Source organism: Phasianus colchicus, chromosome 1 (assembly GCF_987193195.1).
Source record: "Phasianus colchicus chromosome 1, bPhaCol1.hap1.1, whole genome shotgun sequence".
Taxonomy (NCBI): Eukaryota; Metazoa; Chordata; class Aves; order Galliformes; family Phasianidae; genus Phasianus; species Phasianus colchicus.
Window position 1 is genome coordinate 25,308,101 of NC_143436.1, and position 20,697 is coordinate 25,328,797.

Here is a 20,697-nt window from a genome sequence, read left to right on the forward strand (position 1 = left end):
ACTTCCCATCCCAGGATGAGTAACATGGCAGAGTATCAGAATAGGAGACAAAAAAGAAGGCATAATCACACTGCTGAACTATGAGGCATCCAGCTGCCACCATACCCTGCTGTTACATTTACCCACAGCCTCCTTTTCTGTTGTAAGTAAACCTTTCTATTGTTATCTCACATCTGAGTTACATTTTCACTTCTTCATGTCCTTATTGTCCTTGTACTCTGGTCCCTCCAATCTCATCATTTTCCATCTTTTCCTCCTCTTTCCTTCCCCAGGATCTTCAAAAATCAACCATATGCTGTGGTTTAACAGCTTACTTCCTCTGAACGAACTTCCAAAGGGTATGAAATACATTTGTGCTCCTTTGTTTCATTTCTACATTCAAGGTAAAGAACTTGTCCATATTCTCCTCATTCTACTTTTTCTTGTCTACATTCACTCTTGATGGAAAGCAATAATTCAAAAATAAGAAGAAACCATCAAATTATCTTTCATATGGATGTGCTAAGTTCTGTCAGAATTTATTTTGCCTTTGAGCTCAAAAACACAGGTCACCATACAGAGGCAGAGTGAACTAGTGGAACTGAGCTATAATTAATATTTCACAGAGATAAATAGATAGGAAAAATCCCCTTTGATTCTCCCTTCTCTTCTTGGTCATCCACACTAGAATAAACCCAAACATTGATACAATATGTACTGTAAACTCTTTTGAATATCACTGTCAGTGGAATTGATATCACTCACTTTTTCCACAAAAGAGAGGAAATCAAACATCTCAAATAGAATACTTGTGCTATGCTTCCAGCATAAATGCTGTAAACCTGGAGGCTGCTTTGACAAACACTTCAGTGTTATTAGTAGGCAAAGGAGAGGAGTGTTTATTAAAACACACATGACCCAAGGCAGCTGTGCTTAGACCATATGCATCCAGAAGTGGCAAACCAAAACTCCACAAAAGTCACTAAATACAAAACAGTCACCTTTCAAGGACAATGCACTGTTTTCATACTCTCAGAGATTCCAAGATAAGCTTTAATATATATAAGTTTAAAATAGCAAGATTTATTTTTGTATTTACTCTTTTTCTAGTGAAAATGCCTTGCTCTGCTACTGTGTTTGTTGTGACTATAAAGACTACACGTCTAGCTTGCTGCAAAGAAAAGGTGATTTACTGACTGTCTAAGGGCAGAATAATGGCTGGCAATACACCAAATTGTTTGCTATTTGCAATAGAAAAAAAAATCCACTAGTTTACAGTGGATTTTTACCAGTTTATTTTCTAAAGATATTATCTAGTCGACATACAAGTGAAAGTAGAACTAGATATTATTCATTTTTCCTATTGCAACCTCAAAATTACCTCTACATATGGATGTGGGTCTGTAAATTGAATGACCTGACTGAAAAAGGAATTGGAATTGTGCATCCAGCAGAAAACCCAGTTTTCAAGAGTTTTTTGCTTCTGTTCTTGCTGTTCCCTCTGCACTCTCGTAGGCCATTGAGAAACTCATAAGCATTCCACTCATAGAAATGTTAATTAAAAGATCAAAGTTCTGAACAGAAATGGAATATGACAGGGGATACTATTTAGATGGATCCCTGATTTGACCTGGTATGGTTGCCCTTACACAATGAGCAGTTTTGCATTACATATATTTCCCATATGCTCAATCACTCTGAATTTGAAGACAATAATGCACAGCTCTGCTTTGGCCCATGCCCAAGAAGTGCCTTGAGACCTTTAGATCCCTTCTTGCCCTACGCACTCACACATATGATCTATACGTAAGAACTCCAGGAAATCCTCATCAGAATCTTTTGGGACATGACACTAAAACCATTTCTAAGTTAATGACCGTAAGACAAAAACATAAGTAGATGTAAATGATCCTCAAAGCAAAGTGCATAATTTCACAATTTGTTAGCCAACATCTTGTTAAAAAAAAAAAAAAAAAAAAAACGATTTTTGTTTGATTGCCAGACCATCTTTCCTTTACATTACAAAACGTCTGCTGATGAGGTGAAACATGGAAGCTGTTTAAGCCAGCAGGGGAGCAGATACATTAAGTGAACTAACTCAATGTGCCTAACATAACCCTGTGTTAGGGAAAAGCATAGTACTCTAGGGGGCCAGAGTGCAACTGTCCACCCTTTAATAACATCATTACCTAGGGTGCATGAAGGGAAAGAGAGAGACAGAAAAAAAAATGTTAGACCTAATGAGAGCAAAGATGTGATGTTGGCTGCAACCACAACAGACAGCACAGACAGCAGGGATGTAAATGGAGTTTAAAGCACTCCAAGAAAGGTGCTGTGAAAGTGTCTTGGGGATCTTACAAGAGAAGAGTTGAAAGGAAAGCGAAGTTCAAAAGAGCACACAACTTGATTGCACTGATGCCAATACGGCACAACATCCTGTCGCCATTAAACCCAATGGCAAAGCTCCCATTAATTTCCGTGTGCAGGGTCTGAAAAGAACATCAGTAGCTTTAGTGGAGTTTTTCCTCTTCAGGCTTTCAATAAAATGAATAGTTTTATCAGCTCAAAATTAAACGAAGAATTTAAAATAAGATTTAGCCTTGCCATGGTCACTGTGAAAGATTTTGATTCCTGTGTGCTGAGCTTTACGTCTGCAATTTCTTAATGAAGAAAAAAACAACAAAGAAAATAAGACTCAAGAATTCTGCAGATTGTAATTCTGTTACTGTTCTGTATACAACTTGTCCAAAATTGTACTTGGCTAAAGAAATCCACATGGAGAAATCAGCTCTGCAGTCACACAGCCCCTCACATTTCATATTCCAGGAAAGGTCATTGTCCTTAAAACTGTCTGCATGAACCTTCAGACACTGCTTAACTTTTAACAAGAATGCATTACTGTGATAGTTTCAGGTGACGGATTCTGCTCTGTATGCTAAGCTACATTTGTAGAACTGCTGTCGTGTTACAACCCTGACAGGAATCAGGAGTCACTGGCTTGGTGTCTGTTACACACAAGAGGAAATGGAATAAAAAATTAACAGCTATGATAAGACACAGCAGGAGCAAATAAGACAGAATTGTATAGGAGCCCACAAAGAAAGTGTCTTGTCCCAGAGAGCTGTCAACAAACAAGGTAAAAGACTACAGAGATAAATGTTATGACTCAGCTCTGCATACACCAAGAGGCCCTGTACTGCTCTGCTATGCTTGGACAAAGACAAAAAGACAATTTGATTCATCAAATTCACTTCGAGCCACATTGGCTCCCAGCAGCCCTGTACAACAGTTGAACTGCCAGAAGAAGGCCCAGGATTTGACACAAAAGGCCTCCAGAATGAGCACAGTGTCAACCTTGCTTCTCTGTCCTTGTGAGGTCCCTGTACATGGAGAAGGTAAGCATGTCTCACCATGTCTCACCAAACCAAATCTTCAGCAGCAGCAGCTTCAGACTGAGGTGAGCATCAGTCAGGAGGGATGTGAAGGTCTCCATCAATGACAAGAGCTAGTAAGTTAGAGGGACTTAAACTAGGGAAAAGTTGGCTTGGAGATAATTTCTTCCATATCTCACCTCAACTAAGTAGCCATCTTGATTACCTTACTTTTACCAGAAACTGTGTACTCATAAGCGGGGGTGTAATTATTCAAAAGAAAGAAGCAATAAAGGTAAAGTGCAGAGAGCATTTTTATGCTAGATTTTATTTTTAAAATTAAACCTTTGTGATGAAAAACTACAGAATTGTTCTATAAGAGCTATCCCTAAGGGACAATCAACATGCTCACAACAAATTAAGGCCTATTTTTTTATTTATCTGCGAAGTAACATGATATAGCAAAGTAAATCCAAACTTTTTAATAGGCTTTAATAGAAAGGAAGGAAATGTTGCATTTTAATGGGGAAAAAAAATCCATTTTCTTCAAAGTGTTTATTCCATTTTTTTTAGACAATGTTACTTTTTAACTTTGTGATTCTATTACTGATACTCAGTAGTGAATAAACCAGTGCTGCAGAAAGGTATTTTAAATATTACATTTCCTTTAGGTATGGTATTATAAGAAAAAGAAGCAGCCATTGTTTCCCTTAATTCTTAGGCGAAAATCTGATCTGAAGTACAATTTTAGGCAGTTATTGACTATCCAAACAAAATTAATGGTGATCTACACAGAAATCATTAGCAATCCAACCTAATATTCTTAGGGTTGACAGGATTTTGTTTAGGATAGGATCCTAAACAAACTTACTTTATAATTTATTTGTCTTTCATGTAGCCATGTAAACAGGAGGAACTCCAAGGAAATTTACTGCAAAGGAGCTGCTCCATCATAAGACTCAAAGCAGTCATATTATTAATCCAACACTTAATCCGAAAAATAGTCTTTGATGGGAAGCACTGCCTGATATATTACTATTTTTCACCTATAAAAGGTTTTCTTTTAATGCTGAAAGTTTTCATGCAGTTAAGTTTTAATTTTCAGATTATTCTTATTTATTTTTCAAGTTTTTCTTTATATAAATTTATTAAAACTTGAAGTATCACTGCGATCTCACTTATCTTAGCATACATCTGGAATGGCTGCTATAGAGCAGTTACTGATCTTTTTTTATCAGCTCATGAGAAGATCTAGTTGGTTTGCAATTTCCCTTCTACAGACAAATCATTAGCAGTTTAATGGGAAGCATGACATTTTCCATACTACACTTCATTCTAATGGGAACAAAGACTTGCGTTTCTGTAACTTAATTATTCTCTTAAAATAGTTCACTGGAATACCTCATAAAAAGGTAGAAGAGAGCTGTTTCATAGGAAGCAATATGAACTTCAGATAAATTTATGCATAATTTCCCCACAAATTACTCTTCCCCTCTTCTTTTGTCCAGTTCACATTCCTCCCTGAAAATACAGCTAAATTATATCACACTCAACACTAATGGTGACAGAATTAATTCCTTTCTGTTTCAACCTATCCAAAATAAAACTCTGGCCTAGAGGTCTATCTAAAACTGAAAATACTCACTACATGAGTACATCTGAGCAGTTGGAACTACCCAGGCTATTACATCTACAGTTTCTGATATGACAGTGTTTTGAACACAGAAGCAGATATCTCACTTTTACTATTAAACCACAGAAACCTGAAAATAACACACATATTTAATGCACATATTAATTAACAGTAGTTTTCAAATTTGCAGACTGGATATGCGACATATCTAGTACCAATAATTTATTTTCACAGATCATAACTCCAGTGGCAGGGTTTTCAAACAGATGGAATTTCGTAAGTCAGGACAATAACAACATGGAACAACTGATAAACCCAAACAGTAGATTTTAAAATCAACCTCCTCTTCGTACACTTTGGAGCACCAAACTCCACGCATAATTTACATGTTTATTTATGCAGAATTGTTGCCACTAATAAAGACAACTTTATCTTCATTAGTCCCTTTGGTAAGACTGACCAAAATCGTGTTAGATTTCACTGTCCTTTTTTGCTAATGTACATGAAATTTTCTCCTGAAAATTCATGGGAAATGTCTTTCAGAGTTTTACACGAGAAAACAATTACTTTAATTCATCAGTTCTCTATCTTTACTTGAGAAAAATATGCGTGCACTTGGCAACAGGTATGCTTTAAAGATATTAACACATGGTCAGAAAATAAGTTACTTAAGAAGGTCCCTGCTTATTTCTCCAGATTTATTATCTGTCTAAGTAATCCACAGAGAAAAACTTGTAGTTCCTCACAAGATTCTATATTAATTTAGCAATCCTTATGACCTACATCCTTTTACAGAACACTAAAAGTTCACAAGAAATAAGAATAAATCTTACCCCTAAATATAATAATATTCCATAGAACATAAATTTCCAGAAGAAGCATCGTCGAAGAGCATTAATAAGTTTGGGTTTTTTCTTTGAAGTTGCCAGCTCTCTGTCCCACTCTCTGAAAAGGAACCGAAAAACAAGGCCATGAAGTTGTGTGAGCAAATACACGGGTCTATGGCTCTGACATACTTCAATTCGCTCAAGTATATCCAAGGAGATTTAGCTTAGGTGACTAAAGAAACAAAGCTTTTCAGAGACCCCAAAGACCTGATCTTCATTGACTTGATAGATCAATAAAAGTTCAAATGTAGTTCAGCCACATATTTGGCAGTTTTAAATACACAGCCATACATCACCCTGCAGGGAATTAATTCATGAAAAGGTCACACTGTATGTTTTAAAGAAACCTGGTGTACTTAATACCAACACACAAATAATAGGCAAATAAATGCTTTGGAGCTCTTCCAATCTGCAAAAAGAAAATACCAGCAAAGCGTAAGAAATGTGTATTTTCTACTGCATATCATTAATTTTTTATTCAGTAACTGATCACTAATCAGAAGAAGTGCTATATATAAAAAGCATATGTTTAATCAAAACTCAGCCCACAGATTTAAGCACTCCTAAGAACTTAATCAGCTAATACTTTCCTTCATTTTTCAACAGAATATTTAATAACCAGAATATTCCATTTATAAATCCTTCTCTGTATGAAAACACATTAAGTATACCTATGCTATCAATACTTTCCACCAGTTTTGAATAGGTGTGTCATCCTGCACTTCAGTTTAGCAGCTTGTTGTAATCATGCAGATGGGAGCTGCCCCAGAATGCCAGCAAAACCTGCACCACACGTTTCGGGAGAGAGACTGGATTGAAGCCCTTCTGTTTATATGAAATAGTTCTAGATGCAGCACAGTTTCGGAGTTACACCCCACTGAAAAAGAATATCAAAATGTGATCCTTGAAACAAAGGTATTCCAGGAACTTTTCATACCTTTCTAGTTTTTCAGAAAGATTGTCAGCAGAGTCCGCAGAAGGAATTTGATAAATATCCGACAGTTCCAGTCGTTGTCTGTAACCCTTTTTCAAAATTGGTTTTGTCCATCTAAAGAAAAAAATAAAATAATAATTAGTTTCTGGGATTAATGGTAGAACTGGACTATCCTCTGTAACTATTTTGTCCAAAGCACTCAAATTATGCATATTTGCACACATATATGTACACACAGTATGATATAATATAATGCAGCTTTACATTGTATTTATTAAACTATTCTGACAAACCCAACATTAAAAGAATAATTGCATAATTGTTGCATTTAATTAGTTTGGGATTATGATTATGCCCCAGTCTTCCCATTTAGTCAGACAACAAGCAGGGCATTGAGTCCTTTGTTCTGTATTTGCAAATATCTACCACGTCCATACTAATGTTCATTTAACAAAGTTATTAAGATTATGAGACACAAGTCTATAATCCTCATAATTCAGTATAATGCAAAGGTATTTCCCAAGTGAAAAGCTATATTACATTCACTGCAAAGAGAGTATGTTTTAAGAAACAGGAAAATTACCCTTCCTTTTCTGCAAAAATACTATGGTTTCACATAAATCATTTGGGCTCAGCTCTGTCTTTGACATCACTTTATCTGACAAGTCCCATGCAATTCACAGTATGCTATAGCAAAGCAAGCTATGAGAATCTACTTTGTAGTTGATGGTAAAAGATCCATAAGCTTCACTGCTACTGGAAACAGGGGCCAATATTTTCAGGAATGTAGGAAGACAGATCAGAAAAACACTTCTGAATTCAAAATAATATTGTTATATGAAAGTCTTTGGTGGCTACTGCACATGATAAATCATGTACAAGACAGCAGAAAGAACCAGTTGCTATGGACATTGTGCACATCAGGTGCAGGAATGGCTAATCCCTTCAAAAACAGCACTGTCAGTGACTGCCTTCATCAGAAACTCTGTATATGCAGACATTTCAGTAATCATAAAACAAATAAGTTATGGCATTCCAAACCAGTACTGCAGCTAATGCAAGTAAGCAGCAATACTTCCGAAGCAATCTTTTTAATTCTCAATACAGTAGTTAAGTAATGTCCTTGCTGTGCTCCTCAATAATACTTTGAGACTGCAGTAAGCAATTCCCAACTTGTCTTGACAAAAGAGAAAAGCTTTACATTTTCCAATCTTGTAGGTTTTGGGAAAACATTTTCTATTACCCTGCTTTTCTCCACACATTTTATTTTGTTTATACTTTTGATTACCACCTATCTTGGCATTTTGCCATTGCTTGAAGTAACAAAATGTGACTGCAATTAGTAAGCAGAGTGGCTGTACTATCATTTGAGGGTAGTGGCATATTTAGCAAAGCTATTTTACTCCTAAGAACGACTCTTATTCTTCTTGGTGTTTAACTGGCTCTACTTATCAGTGCAATCTAAATCATATGCCCCTAAGTCACACTCTTCTCCAAAGTCAACAAGTCTGAATCAAAATTAATGCAGTCCTTGTCCTCGTAAGTCTACTCATCAGAGCAGCTGTATCTACAGCAGACAAATTCCTCTAAGTAGCTAAATGAGTGGTACTGTCTCCTTCCAGGGATATTCTGCTCTGCAGTCAGTTTCTACCACAGTCTTTGGCAGAGTTTACACATCAGTGTTCACCTCCCACCTGACCTGGTCCTACTGGGACGTCCCACTTGAACCAATCTGTGAGCCATGCCATGTGCCTCAGGTCTGAGTGGTGGTACTGGAAGGATCTAGCTGTTGTGTGGTATTTGTCTGGTTGTGTTGTCAAGAACCATGTCAGACTGTATATATTTAATGAAAAAGAACATACATGAATATCTTCTAAAAACAAGTTTTTTGCAGATTCAAATAGCATCCAGTTTACCATTATGCTCTGGATTTCTAGCAAAGTTTTGAAATGTAAAATGGTTGCACATTTATTTTAACCAGCAATGTAGTTATCTGTAGTTATCCATGTTTCACTGTATTAGCTAAAACAGCTGAATCAGTTTGTCAATATGCCTCTTCTATTTTTAGGCTTAATAGAAATTATCTGCCAGCATTAATTCCAAGCTTTTTCTTTGCATGTCTACTGAGAATGCAAAATTTCTTTTGAAAGGAAGAAAGCAAGAAAGGAAGAAGGAAGGGAGACAGATTGGCTTTACAGAATTATGTTAGCAAATGCCACCGGATTACTGGCTGGCATTTAATGAACTCTTTCACAGAGAAACCTGTAGTGCTGTCAGAGTTTTGCCACTTACTAGGAATGTTATTATGGGTACACACAACTTGTCCCCCAGCAGGGGACAAGTTTCAAGGGTGTACAGTAGGAAAGTAGAAAGAAAGAAAAACAAGTTCCTCCATATTAATTGCCTGGTAGCAAAAAAATACCTTACGCGTTTGATACATAAATATCACATACACAATGTTTGAACTTCTCTTTAGTTATACTTCTAATGACCATCTCTTTACCACACACCTTAGAAGTATATAATAGATCTCTTTTTACAGCGATTTATTTCTCTAGCAGTCTCACTTCACTCAAACAAGCCGTACAGAAAGGACAGATGTCTTTGGCTTCCCAGAGAGTATTAACACACACTGTTGACTAGTCAATAGGATTTGACTCTCCCTTTAGGCTGCTTTGCGTGTCACCAAAGACAGACAGAGCCTCTGTGTTGCTAAGCCAACCGTCCAGATCTTCCTCCCAGGCACAGGAGCTCCCCAGGGACAGCAGACCCTCTCTAACCCTAAGGTACCGCTGCTCCAGGACAGCCAGTCCACAACAGCCAGTCCACACTGCTGAGGCCTGCCCAGCAGAGCAGATGTCTGGAGGGGAACCACGTGCACAACACAGTGATATATCTACTGAGCTGCACAGAGGCAGATGTGGCTGCACTTCGTTCCCTCCTGAGGTATTATTACCTGTTGGTAACACAACTAGAAATAATGCCTGTAAGGGAGAGAGCCCAAACCTTGGTGAAGATGAAGCTTCTATCTTACCCCTTCTTTTAACACTTCGGTGGAAAAAAAAAATCTATCCATGATTTCGATGCTTTGAAGCCCAAGTTTTATGATGTGTTTTTAGAGCCACTAGTTCCCACTGACAGTAGGAAAAGATGAAGGCACCACACAGATCTCACGCATTCCTCAAAATCCAAACTAGACCAGATCCCATGAGAGCCTCACACTCCAGTCCTCCCCCAAAGATGCCCATTGCTGCAGCAGCGGAACAAACTGCAAATTGTAGCTTATGTGATACTGGAGGTGACAGTTCTGCCATGCCTGAAACGCATTTGCACCACCAAACCTCTTCTGAGAGCTTCCTACAAGTAAGCCAAGCAAAGTGGTTTTAGCTCTGCATGGCCTTCACTAATGGGTGGCACAGCCTCACAGCCGCCAGGCACCGCGGCCTAACTCCCAGGCCCTGGTTGTCCTCAGTGCAATGGGGCTGAGGTTGGCTGATTTTGCTTCAAACGGTAGGTACCTGCTGGAATAGCTTTCAGAGCATATATAACACCTTCAGCACTTTTTCCTTTAAAAAAGAAACAAATGCAATGTTCTGAGAATAACATTTACATGTAATTATTGCAGAGCTTCAAAAGAAGGTAAAAACTAAATAAAGATAATACTCATTTCCACTTTCTTTTTTTTTTTTTAATATTCAGACTTCTAGCAGAAATGCAATATATTTCCTTACATTCAGTAAGGTGGCCTAAGTATTTCAGCTTGTAGAACTACTATAAGAGCTATTTTTGAGTAAAAGAACTATCAAATACCACAGTAGTAATGATGGGTTCTAAATGGATTTGCAACATTTTCAGCATTTATGCACAGTAAGGCAGGCTAGGAGAGAATGTTTCACCTTCATTCTTTCTCTGTTGTAAGTGCCATAGCAGAAATATAAGATAAACAGTTTTTTCCTGCTCTTTTAAAGACACTTAAAATGGGCAAAAGAGAGTTTGTATCAGCAAAACTATTGCTGAGTGAACTTGAAGATGATCACTGATGTGACACCAACTACCTTCACTCAGTATAGTACTCCACTATCTTAGCCATGCATTTGCAGATATATTTCATTATAACACAGCATGAGAAAATACCTGAAACCTGTCATTTGGGATTTTCTCCTAAGGCACAACCTTGCTCCCAAATTCAAGGTGCCAGTTCTGCATAGATCACCCAAGTACTGCCTTCTAGGAGCAATCCCAAAAGAAGGGAAGCTTACCCATATCTGAACAGTAGGAAGGTTCTGGTTTCAAAGAAGGAAAAAACAACTATTCTCAAAATTATCTTAAAAGTCTATTTAATTTCTCCTAATTTTGGAAGCTTCCTGACATAGTTTTGGTTTAGCCCCAAGCTGGCTGTGAAAATGCTCATGGGAATCCTTTTGTTTGTATGAGACTTAGTGAAACATAAACGCAGCCCACAAGTTCTTGTTCATACAACACAGGCTTGCCCTTTCTTACTTAATTTAGAAGGCATAATGTGACACTTCAGTGTCCAGAGTCAGGATCATTCTGCCCCTACAAACACTGTATCCACTGCATACATATGCTGCTAGAAAAATATAATAAAAATAAAGAAGATGACAACTTACATAACTCCTGCAACAAGTAGCACTGTTGTCATTGGTTTGAAAGCATATTCAAAAAATTTAGATATTTGAAGACTGAAAGAGCTGATAATTGTTCATTGTAGAAATATGCTGAATTAATTTTGCCACACCAGAAACACCCACTTGCAACTGAAGCCCTGGGTAGGAGATCTCCAGCAGTTTGTTTTTGCCAACATCAGCACATTTTCAATACAAGTCAAAATCTTTGTATATGCCACTTTCTTCTCTACAGAACTAATAAGCAAACTTCTTTTTAGCCCATTCTTCATCTGTGATATCTACTTAGACATTAAGATCTTTAGAATAGGCTTTCTTATTAAATATTCTGCAATGCTTAGTACAGTAGATTTCAAACTTCCGTTAAGGCTTCTGGAAACCTATGTAGTACAAGTAATAAACCTAATTTCCATGGTGATACCTAAGGTATTATAAAATCTTTCAAGTCTTTCAAATAGTTGATCATGTTATTTTGAGTATTAAGACTAATGTTATTTCCCCTGCAAAAGAAAAAGAAGCTTTATATATACTCCAGAAACTCAGATAAAACTTGCTCCAGGCAACTGATCTTCAGAGATATAAATCACCGAGAGAAGAGTGATTTGCTACAGAAGGTTAGCACTTCTGCTGGTCAGACTAAAGGCACAGTATCAGGCTGAGTCAAGGACTTAAGTTACAGTTAAGTTACAAGTACAGCCTTAAGTTACGCGGCTGAAATGCTTTCAGGCTAGGAGAGTCAGCATTCTTTTTCTAATTCTTTTCACGGTTTATACTCAGACTTCCTAAAGAGCCTCCAAACTTGTAGGCATGGCGTACCTTTGGGGCTGACCTTCAGAAGTCCTGAAAGCTCACTGTTTCATAGAGGTCTGAAGGGTGAGCTGCTGAGCATGTCCCTAAGGAACATTTGTGGCTACAGACAAATGATCAGCACTGCAGTATCATAACAAAGAAGGCTGCTCTGAAAGTAATGCCTCCTATGTTATTATGTTGGCCCACAACTCAGAGGCAGATGTTGGTGGTACAGCAGTAGAGGTTTAGCCTTCCCAACAACATCCCATTACATTTTGTTGCTGTGTGACAGATGGCAGCAGAGAAGCAGTCTGACAGAATGGCATCTGACATGGAAGGGCGTGTGAAGCAGAGGTGTGTTGCTGAATTCCTCCAAGAGGAAACAATTGCATCCATTGACATTAATTGATATTTGCTGAACATTTCTGAAGACCAAATAGTGGATGTCAGCACACTGAGGTGGTGGGTGGTGCATTTCAGAAGTGGCAACAGAGACAGTGGGTCACCTCCACTGGTGCAGATTTTTATGAGCATGGCATGAAGGCTCTTTCTTGATCATTGCTGGTGAAAATGCACAGCTAATGATGGTGACTATGTTGAAAAATAGTGTTTTGTAGCTGGGAGTTGTATCAAATGGTGTAATGGTGTTATTATGCTCTTTGTATAAGTTGTAATTTCCATGGAAATAAATAGGAGGCATTACTTTTGGAGTGACTTACACATGTGTAGCAGCTACATCTATGCCTGATATTCTTTAGCAGATAGGATTTGCAATTACCTGGGATTACCAAAAGTCAGGTCCTCAGGACTAAACCCACACAGGGCCTTAAGAATGCAGACTAAGAAATCTGCCTTGAACACATGCCTAAGCAAGCTGTCACAGCAACTGAAACATCATACTGAGCAATTCAATTTACCTACCCCTAGTAAGTTCTGAGGACAAACACGCATGGTAAAACCCACAATTTTCTAGGAAAATAAGTACATAAATTCATCTCTATTCAGAAATCAAAAACTTAAGTACCTTCTTTTTTCTAAACACAGTGCTAAAATACCTGGCTCAAGGATAGAGCAGGTTCCATTTTTAAGCCACTATTTATATACCAGTCTCACTGGAAAGAATACTTACTGCAGTAGGTCTAGCCTATGGGTGTCCAATCAACCAGTGTGACCTGGGCACACTGAGTGAAGACGAATTGTCTTGGTCCACATATAAAATATATAATATAGTTAATACATATAAGTAACAACAATTCTTTTATTATTTTTTATATTACTTATTAATGTATAAAAAAAGAAAGCTATAAAAACATGAAACTAATGAGTTGCACGCATGTGGCCTAGCCTTAGTTCTTTCTCTATGTGAAAGAATTCAACCTAATTCTCACGAGAATGCCTTCTTGAACCAAAAACTATTTTGGTAAAGGCACCACCAAACGTTACACTTGAAAGCATGTCATTGAAGAAAAAAATAAATAGAATAAAATAAAATAAAGTATTAAGAATGAATCAAGCTGAAAACAAAGAATAACCATGACTATAGCTCATGAGTCAAGAACTCTCAAATCTTCAGTCCTGGATGCTATTACCCACCCTGAAGGCTTTCAACAGACTTCAACTTCATAAGGAGTGCCCTTAGAAGAGAAATCAGGACTTACATGCAAATAAATTTCTTACCCACAAGAGTCACAATGCTTTAACTGAGCCAGGGAGAAAATTAAAGCACCTTGAAGAGTTCGGACAGATACTGTCCATACACTGGCAACTAGTCCTACCTCCCAGAAGACATAAAATGAAGGATACATAGTATGTAATTCCATTTCCTACCCCTCTTAGCACACATACAGTGGAAGAAGGAATTCAGCATATATTCTCATCACACCACTGCTCTTGGTTCTAGAAACCGCTGGATAGCTAACCATATGAAAAGGTCGCAGGTTGGTCTTTCTAGGATTTGGAAAGAAAAGCGTCTAGAGTAGGGGTGCTGGGCTGAGCTCATGAGAAGAGAGCATGAGGATGGCTTCATTTGAATTGCTTATCTGGATTTAACAATGAAACAGGCACTGAACTGCTCAGTCCTCACAAGACAGTTGTCATATGTGGTATGTAGAAAAGCTTAAGGTATATGCCTAGAGAGTTGGATGAGAGTGTAATGATTGCCTTTTTGAACTTTTGAACTTGGGGAAAAGAAAATATTGCCCCAAAGTTCTGAAAATCCAGTGATAACTGTGTTACCTATACCCAACTATAAATTAATTATACCTGCATTCATTAAACCATAATGATTCTTCCTGACCTCCGTTTATCTACAATAAAAACCAAGTGGCAGCAAAGTACTCTGCCTTGTTTGCTACAAAAGGTAAGGCCTTGACCCTGCAAAATCCTATAACACACACAGCTTTGTTACAAAGACAAGAAGGAAGCTTCACAAGGAATATGAAGAGAAGCATATCACCATCTGCATGCTTCTATAGAATAGTCTGTTTTCTTTAAACAAGACAAGACGTTGCCAGTGCACACATAAATGTCTTCCCAGGGGTTTCAAACAAAAGACATAAACAAACTCCAAACGTGTCGTATGGAAAATAAATCAAAAGGAAACCCTGAAACCTCGAGCAGTTAGCATCTAGTGTTTTGTGTCATACTAATGGAAGATCTCAAACCACTTGCGTTCACACTTCATGTCTGAACCATCAAAACTCAGTTTCTAAAGCAGAAACTGTTCACATTTCAGGATGAAGTTGATTTTTGTGCCTAAGTACTTTCTGTCATTGTCACCCTAAATCTCTTTTGTTGCCCTTTCAGCCCAGAGAATCTTGAAAGTCCAACAAAGCGGCAACATTTCCCTAAGTTTTTCCTCCTTGTATGCACATAAGAGCTTCTCATTTTTTAGTAAAACAAATTAAGAAGAAAAAAGTACAACTACAAACAATGCTGAAATGTTCCAATTGTCCTCTTAAGAGCAAATCCCTTCATTCTAACTTCAACACATTCAGCCCTATCCCTCTACTGCAGATACAGGAGATGTGTTGGAGCAATAAAACCTTGTCAACACGTTTACAGACGTCACTATCAAGAAGTTGATAACACCTCGTGAAATATTAAATAAATTTTAAAAAACATTATATTTATCCACAAGATTTTCTGAATAATACAACACACTTTTGTAACCTTCAACTCAACTGCATTATAACCAGCTTGGTACTTCTCAAGTAATTCCATGACAACTGACCAGAGAAGTTACTTCACCAAAGCATTCATCATCTCTGTTGTACTTGAAAAAAAAATATTGTACCATTATTGGAAAAAGCCATCTTTCTCCATACACACTAAAGAAATAATTGACTGCTTGTTTCACAATGTCCTTTGGGTTCTGTCTCACTCTTTCATGGAACTAAAGTACGTACTAAAGTATAGGCATGCCTTGAAATTCTTTACTGAATAGCATCAATTTAATAAACCATTGATGTATGTACATTCAGTTAAAATGCTGATAAAATATTCTGACATCCTAGAAAGCCTTGTTCCAATCTAACACATTAATCACTGCATTGTGGATGTTTCCAGTTGAGTGGACTGGAAACAGTTGATACTGATATGTAGCAAATGTTCTGACTTTGTAAGGCTCATTACAGAAAATATACTTCCAAGCAGTATGAAATTCTTACACCTTGATGCATTTTTGCTCTGTGATAGTTTACCTTTCAATAGTCTTTAGTATTGATATGGATCTACCCCTGATGAGACAAGAACTGCTGGAGTCCTTGAGGACTGAAACATTTTGAAATAAGCTAATGTGTGTCATAGCCATAAATAATGTGTGACTTTAAAAGATACATTGATTTCTTTATTTTTAAGAGAAAGACATTCTTTCTGCCAATTTGGCTGTAATACATTTTCTTACCTTTCAGTTTTTGCTTTTGTGATTTTTCCAAATCTTTCAAGTAATGTTCATAAGAAACAAAGGCATTTGCAGTTTACTTGTCAAAATACAAGTAAGCAAAACACTTTGTAATTTATAGACACACATCATTGAGAACGTATGAGTCTTCACACAGTTACACATACACTTTTAGCTGTTCTCACCCAGTGAACTGAATGTGTACTTTAACGGATTGATTTGTCTGTGACATACAGTTATTACAAAGTTTTGTAAATAAGTTTATCTGCTGTAGTCAGTATTGATCACAATTATCTCTTTTACTTCATATATTAGTTATTATCACTTCATTTACAGTAAGATAGTTGGTGCAATATCACATCTCCTCCGTGATACGTAGGATTTAAACGGCATTTAATCGACTTGAGGACTCAGATTTTAAAAGACATCGGATCTCAGGATGGTTAATTATGCACTTCCTGAGCATGAGCTGCATCTGGTTTCAGCCATGGAAACATTAACTAAGGTCAGAATCAGAAATACATTTACTTTATCACATTGGAATCTTTCCTTGATGCCTTCCCAGGTTCTAGCGGAGAACGCCGACAAAAGCTTTACAAAGAAATAAAATGAAACACAACAAGTGGCTCCATGAGCACTGAAGTCATTATGTAGCCTTCTCTCCTATAGATTTGTATCTTAATACTCGAGGAAAGAACTAACTGAAGTTTATTCTATGGATTAATTAATACGGGGTTATTCCCATCATCCACATTTTCTGGATCTAACAACATTTGAAGGCAGGTACAGCTGCACTCACTGCAGCATCTGTACCAGACTTCTCTGGGGTCCTCACCTTTGCCTGGAGGGTTATAAAGCCTCAGAAACCGCTTATGATCAGGATTCTTCCCTGCAATCACACGTGGTTAAAGATGAACAACAGAACTCAAAGTGGGGGAGGCTGGCAAAACAGCAATTCTCTAAGGGCATTTCCTTTATGAAACTTTTTTAAACGAAAAGAAGAAGAAGAAGAAAAAGAAGAAAAGCCCAGGGCAACCTGCTGAAGGGGAAAGTTATCCCAAAAGTTTTAGAAAGTGAGTTAACAGCCCTCGGTAACTCGGCCAATGTTATGGTTTTATACCACGTGTTCCCATTTCAGTCCCCATGCTCAAGCTTTTAACATTTCCTCCCACCCCTCAGCCCTGTGTGAAAGACCCTCGAGGAACAAAAGAGGAAAGCAGCTCTTTTGGAAAAGGGCAAAACTGACGGCATGTGGGCTGCTGCCAGCCGGATTGTTTGCTCATTCCAGCTGGCAGCGTTACCTCGAACAATGTCAGGTAGAGCGCGTTCAGGCTTCTATACCGACTTATAGAGCGCTGTTCACCGGTGTTGGCATTGGCTCCTTCTCTTTTTATTTGTTGTTGTGCGAAAGAAAAGGCGCCAGGGACTGAACTAGTAAGAGAACGCTCTCAAGGCTCACAGGGAACTCCCTCCAGTAAGATCGCGTCTTGCGGTCGCACGCCGAGCAAACGCTGAAGCCCGAGAAACCGAACGGGGGAACGCTCGCTCCGGGAGCGCTCCCCGCCGCCCCCCGCCCTTCCCGTGCTCTCACCGTTTACGATGAAATAACAGATCACCTCGTTGAGTAATTTACCAAAGGTTGCTCAAATTATGCCATAAATTAATTTGTCCGGGGCAGGTGAGGGTTTACGACACCTGACAGTTCGAGACCGCTCGGTGCTAAAACCCCGCGACAACAACATGCAAGAGAAGAGATAGGATCCCATCCTTGGGCCGCAGCTCCCACCGCTCACCCCGCGGAGCCGTTCAGTGCCGAGCAGCTTCCCGGCCGCCGGGCGAGAGGGGAGGGCAGGGAGCGCAGGGGAAGGGAGGGCGGGGAACGGGGAGCAGAGGAAGGGAGCCGAGCCCCAGGGAGCCCCGCGCCGCACGTGTCCCGCCGCGCCGGGGCTCCCACCTGAAGAAAAGTTTGGAGAAGATGTTCGCCTTCTCCAGAGGGGACCTCTGCATGGTGCCCGGCGCTGCGCTGCGCTGCGTTGCGCGGCACGGACGGCGGCGGCCGCTAATCGCTCACGCCCGGCTCGGCTGCTCCACTCCCGCGGCTCTCCCACCTTATCCGCTCGGGCCGCTCTGATGTCATTGCCTGCCTCCTTCCCCTGCCCCTCTCCCCGCCTCTGCTTTGCCCAGGTTCAAAAGCGGGAGGGTTGCGGCGCCGGCCCGCGCTCTGCCTCCTCCGCCTCCTCCCCCGCCGCGCCCGGCACCCGCTGCCCGCGCTCCCCGCCCCGGCTCCCCTGGGCAGCGCTCTTCCTGCCCGGCCCTGCCGCTGTGCCGCAGAAGCCCCTCAGGGAGACACCGCCCCTCCAACCGGGGCCTCCTGTCCCGGCTGCGGCACGGCGGGTCGGGGCGCCGAGGGGAGGCGGTGGCGGCACACCTGCGCCCGTGCGCATCGACGGCGGGACAGAGCGGGCACTGCGGACAGACGCCTTGGGATCCGCTTTAAAACACGCACACGAGTGCTGCAGTCTTTCAAATTTCGTGCAGCCACAGCTACACGAACCTAAAGGAATGGGAGCTGGAGCACATCTGTATAGAGTTCAGTCTGAAGAGCCGGGTTTAACAGTAAGGCTGTTTTCGTAGTTCTGGATGCATGCTGTACAAACTGGGTTCCTGCTGCCAAGGACAGCACAGTAGAAAGCATGCTTACAAGAAGACGAAGACGGCCAGAGGCAGGAACAAGAACTTAGGCTTTAATGCCACACACCAGATAATTTTATTTAATGCTTTAATGTCAAAGTTACGAACTCAGTTTTCCTTTCACTTCTATAACTTGAAAAAATATAGATGGAATAAGGCCATGCTTGCCTAAGCATGCAGCTGTTCCCCATTGAGCTAGATCCATAAACATGCTAGTCTGTGCTCTTATAAACTGCACTACAATTAACTGCAATACAATTAAAGCTCCTGTTTCTCTTTGTAAACTTTGCAGGAGTTTTTTATTTCGCCACTTCTTTCTACACCCCACCGTGATTTCATAAGGAATTGCTCTGCCTCAGCAGTTCTCACAGATTGCAGACAGCAGAGAGGTGCCCCTTTCCCTGCCATCACACCGGGCTCCTTTGTGCCTCAGAGCTCCCATGGATCCTTCCCGACTCTGCTTTATTAATGACAAAACCAGTAAGAAACACAGAGCAGGCAGGGCTCCAGGAAACTGCCTACACTTTATCATGTCTTCAGACAATGCGGAGAGGCAGGACCAAGTCTAGGCGGGCTTGGGGACAGTAGAGCGGAGCCCTTCAGCATCCTGCCACCTAGCGGAGCCGGCCCCGAGCCGGCAGTCCACACCGCACCGCAGCGCTCGGCACCCGCTCCTCCTGTCACAGTTCTCCCGGCCCGCCCGCGTTTGGCACTGGGCTGCAGGTGGGCCTCGGCTGGAGCAGTGACAGCAGGTCGGCCTCCCTGCTCCTCCGCACTCGGTGACAAGGATACTCAGCTGGGAAATAAGGTTAGGATGCAGATGTTGGAGTATCACAGAACCACAACATTGTTAATGCTGGAAAAGAGCACTAAAATCATCTAGCCCAACCGTCAGCCCATCACCATCGTGCCCAATAAAACGTATCTCCATGTTTCTTGAACACCTTCAGAGATTGTGACGCCACCTCCTCCATGGACAGTCTGTTCCAATACCTCACTATTCCTTTGAAGAGATATTTCCTAATATCCAACCTGAACCTCCCCTGGTGCAGCTTGAGGTCATTACCTCTCATCCTATCGCTGTTACCTGGGAGAAGAGGCTGACACCCACCTCACCACAACCTCCTTTCAGAGTTATAGAGAGCAACGAGGTCTTCCCAGAGCTCCTCTTCTCCAGACTAAACAACCCCAGCTTCCTCAGCCGCTCCTCATAAGCCTTGTGTTCCAGACCCCTCACCAGCTTCATTGTTTTCCTCTGGACACTGTGAGCCAGCCCAAGCAATATACAAACACTCTACTGCAGACTCTAGATTTCTGGTGCATGTGAGTAAGACAGAAGCTGGGTTAGATTTTTTTTTTTGTAATTTACTTTAGAAAGTGAGGTCACATAAAATCTTCTGTGGATCAAGTTTAGACTACTAAAAATGTCAGTGGCTGATGGAGTATTTTTGAAAAACGTATCTCCCTTCTTGCTGGTACACCCAGGATGACTTACGGGCATTAGTAGTAAATTTGGGACTGACAAAGACATCCCCTTAGTGGTTATTGATTACGCCATTTTTTTAACATGAAAAATTCTACTGCCCTTTATATGACAAGCTCTCTAATTTTGAACAATTCTTCTTGAAACTTTGAATAGCTCCTTAAGTACCAGCAATTGCCCTGTTTAGCTTGGCAAACACCTCAGCTACTTTCTCCCCTGCCCCACACAGTCTTAACTACCTGCATTTTACAGAATTCGTTCTTGCCATTTTTCTTGAACACTTCCTTAATGTTTCCACTGATACATTTCCTTGCTTTTTTTTTTAAAAAAAAAAAAAACATTTTGTAGTTTTAGAACAATGATTATTTGTAATCTTGAACATA

At 40.0% G+C, this 20,697-nt stretch overlaps 1 protein-coding gene across 1 annotated transcript in view; it reads right to left on the reverse strand.

The window, feature by feature from the left end:
- The window catches only part of CFTR (CF transmembrane conductance regulator), an 85,217-nt gene extending 66,911 nt beyond the window's left edge, over nt 1–18,306 (reverse strand). Inside the window, exons 1-3 of the mRNA XM_031615378.2 lie at nt 18,095–18,306; nt 6,808–6,918; nt 5,817–5,928 (exon numbers count right to left, since the gene is read on the reverse strand). Coding sequence (XP_031471238.2) covers nt 5,817–5,928; nt 6,808–6,918; nt 18,095–18,147 — 276 coding nt within the window. The 5' untranslated portion in view covers nt 18,148–18,306. The remainder of the gene's footprint in view (nt 1–5,816; nt 5,929–6,807; nt 6,919–18,094) is intronic.
- Nucleotides 18,307–20,697: the final 2,391 nt, after the last annotated feature.